The sequence below is a fragment of the Hermetia illucens genome, chromosome 1 (genome assembly GCF_905115235.1).
Source record: "Hermetia illucens chromosome 1, iHerIll2.2.curated.20191125, whole genome shotgun sequence".
Taxonomy (NCBI): Eukaryota; Metazoa; Arthropoda; class Insecta; order Diptera; family Stratiomyidae; genus Hermetia; species Hermetia illucens.
The window spans coordinates 216,995,970-217,001,871 of NC_051849.1; the positions used below are offsets into that span (position 1 = coordinate 216,995,970).

A 5,902-nucleotide genomic window follows, 5' to 3' on the forward strand; every position below is an offset into this window, starting at 1 on the left:
GATTGTTCACTGAGGAACCGGGCTTTCGCAGTGTGTCCACAGCCAATCACTGGTTGGTATGAAGGTTGGATCTGCCTATTCATTCGCCAGAGGTAAAGGCACTAGGACCCGTTGATCTGCACTGCTAGAGAACTGAAAGGGTCAGACCAGAGAACTACCGCATCCAGCTCTTACAAATGATTGAATAGGAGAGTTTGGACTAACATCTTTAATGATTTTTCAGTTGGAGTCGCTTGACCACTCGAAGGGAAATAAAGCTCACTAAAAGGGCACCTGGATTAAAAAGAAGTGAATCCAAATGTTTTTCATCGAATCTGCAAAAAGCGTTAATCTGCTTCGCCGCCGGGAGCATTAAAAAGTAATTTTGGATCAGTTAAGAAGGAAAGTATACAGATTGCTCTGGAAATATCTTCGGCGGAGGTGTGCTCGAATAGATCCTGTTGCAGAAGAATAGCTTGCTTTACTGCGGCCCACTGTTACGCCAAAGATGGGATCATATAGTTTTTTTAACACAACTTAGGTAGCCAAAAGAAGGACATTCTTTGCGCTAATGTCCTGGTCCACGTCAATTCAGACTAAGACAAGAGCTTCAGAGCGTATCGAGCCGCTATGTTGCAGCTATTGTCCAACATTATTGACCACTGATAGTGGGCTCTTACTGTACAAGACAATGATCTTGTCAGTCCTCATGTATTCCTCGGAAACTTGGGTTCTTAGCAAGAAGAATTGCGAACTCTTGGCCGCGTTCGAGAGAAGAATCTTCCGAAGAATTTTTGGCCCCCTACATGACAATGGACGATTCCGTAGCCTACATAACGACGAAATCTATAAGCGATACCATGACCGTCTGGTTTGTGGATAAAATCCGGCTCAATAGGTTACGGTGGGTGGGTCACTTAATCCGTATGGATGAGGATGATCCAGCTCGGAAAGTCTATAAGGGCAATATCTATGGTAGAAAAAGAAGACGAGGCAGACTCTGCCTAAGATGGAGCAATGGCGTAGGTCAGGACGCCAGAGAGCGTTTAGGGATATCGAATTGGTGAATTTCGGCGCAAAACCGGGATGTTTGGAGTTCCTTATTAAGGTAGGTCTAGACCGGATACCGGTTGTTGCGCCGTTGATGATAATAGTGGGCTCGGAAAAATGGACAAGAATACTAGCTCGCTTTAGCCAAATTAAATTAGAGGTCAATTCTTACGAGTTGTCCATATAATCTGCGTATGATTTTCTACGAGCTTCAGAAAATCCTGAGACCTAAGCCCGAGCGACATTTTCTAACCGAACTGCGTCGAGTTGGACAACTTCCGTCCCACTATTGCTTAGTTCAGAGTGGTCCATTGATCAATCGGCATGTTCATTATTTCAAGGGCGCGGAGTAACTCATGAACAACCTTGTTCAGAGTCAGAAACGAATGGACGATTTTTTTGGACTCCACTTTCATATTGAGGAATTGGCTGATGTAAATTCCTACACACAACAAGAGCCACAGCCTGTACCGTTTGATGCGGCTTACCCAGTTTGTAAGTTTCGGAATTCGCTTACATACTATTATTATAGAACTTCATATAAATACGAAGACAGCAGGATCAATTTTTAATGGCGCTGCCAAAGAATCCGTACAACATAAGTCCTACCCTCCTCTGTTCTTCTGAACAGACCAGAGTCGATTCGACGGTCTTTTGAACTGCATATAAACCCCATACATGTGCCGGTAAGTCGGACAATAATTTGAGTTGAGTCCTGATCGCCATAGCATTGCACATAGAATTCATATGGGGAACAGAACTCTCCCTATCTCACATCACCCTACACACATACCAATTTGCTTGAACTCCTTTGCTGGCTAGCAGAAAGGTTTTCTAATCGACCACCAGCCGCCTGTGTACAAGAGGCCTGTGTCTGAGAATATCTAAGCCTTTCGACCATACTCCGAAGAGACCTCATTTTTCTGGCAAAACAGATGGAAGATTTATCAATGAATGCGCCCTTATGAGACCGTCACCGGGGGTACAAGTCTAGCTGGTTAACTTATTTAACACTACAACTACCCCGGATCCAACGCCACTGTTGAGCACATATGGAAGCACGCCTGGACCATTTGCCCAACCCCAAGATTTGCGACTCTTCTTAAGCTAGTGCAGTTGTCCGTTCAATTCCATTAGGGTTTTTTTTGGTATTCGGAATGCATTCCAAGCCACAATTGCTTATGCTGTCCGAACCAATGAACCGTCCTCGTTGTGGCATGCTTGGATGCGGTACGTATATTGGTGGTACACAATTGCAATACCCAAGTCTTGTCAAACACTTCTAATCCTCCTTTCACGTTCAATGGATGGAATAAGTCGTCCATGGAACAATGTGCACACCCTGCGTTTTGCGTAAATAAGAGAAGCTCACACTCCGAACTCTCTAAAATTTTCACCGCGCTTACGATCCGGTTTGATCTGTGTTCTGTCTTCATAAAAGTACATGAACCGAGTATCACCTAAAAGTCTTCTTATCTTGCACGCCAACAGTTCCAACAGCCTTGGCCCAACCTACCACACTCATCACCAGCAGGTCTATGTAAATACAGCATTTCCCGGTTCACCTCATGAAGGTATCCCCTTTGGTTATTTAGATGTTGACTAAGTAGACAGGGTTGCTGCCTCCTGTCTGTATAGTCGGAACTAACAGGCCAGCTAGATCTCATGCAAGTTTCCTTTTCGCGGCCAATTTGGGGCAAGAAAAGAACATGCTTTCTGGGTCCTCGGGAATGTTACTACTTCTCAGAACCATCGAATCCATAGCGGTTGACACATAGCCCCCCCCCCCCCCTTTAGTTGAGGTACCATAGATAACTATTGTCTCCCCTGGGATGGAAAACGTGAGAACCACATTATTCATCACATGTTTCAGTGAAGGTCTCAATTACAAGCCTCGTGGTGCTCCGTTGTTATGGTGAATTTCTTAGATTAACCCTCGGTCTCGCCCCACCCAACCAAGTACAAAGAATTACATGTTATAGCCACATGCAGTGGTCGAACCGGTTGCAGCACTGATCAAACCACACATTGTGGATACTCATTCGAAGGCGTAGACGGAGCGCCCATAGTCTCTTCACTACTACTCTGTGAGTATGTTCCAAGGGTATAAATCACCTTTTTCATAAAGCGAAACAGCTCCTTTTGTCACTCCTCGGTGACACAGATGGGGCGGCAACCATGTCGGCTGAATCAAAACCAAGTGGTCGAGGAGAATCTCCATAGTGGTGGCACCGGGAGACGCTGTAACACATTGGTTTGCCGGCCGTGATGCAGTAGGCGAATTCTCCTAAGGCCTAATCAGGGCGATCAGACCTGAGTCTGCACGGGGACTCATCTGAAGTGGCAATTGGTCACGAAACCTTACCAGGGGTATACCATGGAAACCGGGGTAGCCCTTGGACTCACATACTTCGGAGAATTCCTGCTGTATATGAGTCTAGCTTTGTTGTTTGCCTCGGCGTGGTGTTGCATTTCAACACGGGTGCCGTACTCCTTAGTTCGGTAGAGATTTAGGTATATCTTGCATCCACTAGTATGAAGGCTAAGCCATGCACTTGGTATAGACTGGTACCATTGTTGCTTGTCTCAGCGGGGCTCTGATTGTGGTCACAAAAGCAATCCGTATCTTAAGAAGACCGTGGGATTAAGTCGTCCAGACAGGTGCTCACGTAAACCCCCTAGGACTGACTCCCTTTGACTGCTTCCAAATTTCCTCTCATTCCCTAGTTTTCTGACTCCTTCGACACTACCGGGCTTCTATCTGAATGGCTGTTAAGCCACCTTATATGAGGCGCACGCAACCATGAAGCATTCCTTTTGCTCGCGATATCGCACCAAGCAATTCGGCGGGCTGTCCCCGTGGGAAGCATGTCTTTCGGAATGTAGTAAGGCCACATTGTCAGCATTCAGGAAATGCTCTTTTTAACCGTTTAACCTTGCCCAGATAGTGTGAAGTGTTCACTTACGAAACTTTCTCAGCCAATGCGTCACTTACATATAAAAGGTCCACTTTTGAACCTAGGACTATCTCTCTAGGACTATATTCCCAACACTCACGAGCACCACATTCAATTCCACCAACGATTCGAACAGAAGTCTCGATAATGTGATCTTGTCCTTTTGCACTGTACCAACTGCCTGTCAATAGAAAGAGATCCTTGAAAATAGGAAAGGTTTTGCATTTTTTTCTATCCTTTACACTATAGCCAAAGATTTTCAGTATAGTACAGCAATTGCCTAGGTTGCAAGGGGTCGAAGGATATATCTATTCATGAATTTCCTTAAAAATGGTTCAATGCGCGTCCCTAATTCTAAAAAAAAACTCATGGAGTCGGAGTAATTTATCTTTATTATCTTTATTATACCTATTTGAATTTTCCAAGTTCTTAATCTGTCTTATTTGAAATCAGGACAATCTTTTCACAGAAATTCCGTATGCAACCTAGTCATCTGGTTCAATAAAATTAATCTCATCCAGGGCCCTTTGGTAGTCACTTTCTCTGAATCGGATAGTTTCTTGATGCCTCCCATCCTTGTCAACAATAATTAACGTGTGAATTTTATCTATTTGAACTTCTACATCATCGTTACCATCATTTTCACCCTTCGAGATCCTTCGCGTGTCCTTCACCAATGTCTGGTTTGAAGGACATACTGCTTGCACCGATTGGGTTGCAGGCTCTGTAACCGTGCACTTCTGACCCATATTCGTAGATTCGCAAATCTTTTTTTGTAAATCTTCTGCTGCTTTTGCTTTGATTTCGCGTCTTTTATTGTATTCGTCTCCTTCCCCAAAGAAATTCAAAATAACGAAAGTGATAGCATAGAGGATTGTAAGAGTCAAAAGGATAATTAGAAAATTAATGGAAATTGTTTTGAATTTTTCTAAAATTATCATAACTATTTCATCACTGGGAAATGTTGGAAGATTTTTTTATTATCTCTTTTTAAAAAAGTATCTAAAACAGTTTTATTTTGTAGAAGTTCATGTACTGGGAATTTATGCCACCAAATAGTGATAGATGCGTCAAATTTCTCGAGAAAACTGTCAACCCCCCCTCAGGGTTACTTCGATCCGTACAAAAGTACTCAAGGATCTGAATCATTTCGTTTTTGTTGCGAACATTTCAAGATTGTCATCGTTTGTTTTCAGTTTTCGTAGTGCGTTATCCTTTTCGAAATTTTTGTATTATGTCGAAATTGATTGTTGATGCCATTGTTTGTGGTCTAGGATTCATTGTTCTCATAATTATGTGTCTTTTTAGCGTACATTCACCAGCTCCGGCTACTCGGCCTGGTTCGAAACCGCGTCGTCGCAAAGGGTGGAACTACGAACTGCTCCTGGATAAACGTCCTTATTGCCAGACAATTGCTGCGGAATGTGCACGGCATAGGCGACACAAATGTTTGCCTTCGACAAGTTCACCCTGCGAAACTAGGGATAATAGTCCTGTGAAAAAGGAATTGTGCTTGAGGAAAGCGGACCCGCATTTACCGGACAAGGAAGCTATCCAGAAAGCATTAATGGAGAATGAGGTGGCCCGGCAGCGATTACTCTCAATTTTATGTGGATTGAATACTTATAAAGATGCGTATTCTTAGACGAATGTATCTATTGCTGTGAAAATCTTTTTCACTCAAGCAGTCTCCATGCATGAAATAAAGACGAACTTTGGGAAGAACATAATGGAAACTAGTCCTTTTTCCCAAATTGATATGATATGGGGTCGGATTTCTATTATTTGGACACTTTTTCAGGGGCTGATAGGCATGAAAAAAGTCGCAAGGGTAGTTTGCTTTAGGAGCTTTTGGTTCATAAAGTGCTGGTAATCAATTGGAAGCCATCAGTGTACAACTTTTACGCTGTGTACTG

At 43.4% G+C, this 5,902-nt stretch overlaps 1 protein-coding gene across 2 annotated transcripts; it reads right to left on the reverse strand.

The window, feature by feature from the left end:
* Positions 1-4,228: 4,228 nt before the first annotated feature.
* Positions 4,229-5,067, reverse strand: LOC119661422. 2 transcript variants are annotated; one of them, XR_005250582.1, is made up of 3 exons: positions 4,621-5,057; positions 4,395-4,561; positions 4,229-4,340 (listed from the first exon to the last, which is right to left on the reverse strand). XR_005250582.1 is itself a non-coding variant. In XM_038070765.1 (2 exons), the coding sequence occupies exons 1-2, from the start codon at positions 4,925-4,927 to the stop codon at positions 4,521-4,523; spliced, it is 348 nt and encodes a 115-aa protein (XP_037926693.1). In that variant the 5' UTR covers positions 4,928-5,067; the 3' UTR covers positions 4,361-4,520. The 2 variants fall into 2 exon arrangements, 1 of the variants encoding a protein (XP_037926693.1); XM_038070765.1 differs by lacking the exon at positions 4,229-4,340 and having other exon boundaries at positions 4,361-4,561; positions 4,621-5,067.
* Between the last annotated feature and the right edge of the window lie 835 nt (positions 5,068-5,902).

Excerpts from the sequence above, each read along its gene's own strand:
- LOC119661422 (XM_038070765.1), bottom strand. The coding sequence starts at position 4,927 with ATGATAATTTTAGAAAAATTCAAAACAATTTCCATTAATTTTCTAATT. Across the intron at positions 4,562-4,620 it reads CTCGAAGGGTGAAAATGATG|GATGGGAGGCATCAAGAAAC; the intron begins GTAACGATGATG and ends ATTGTTGACAAG.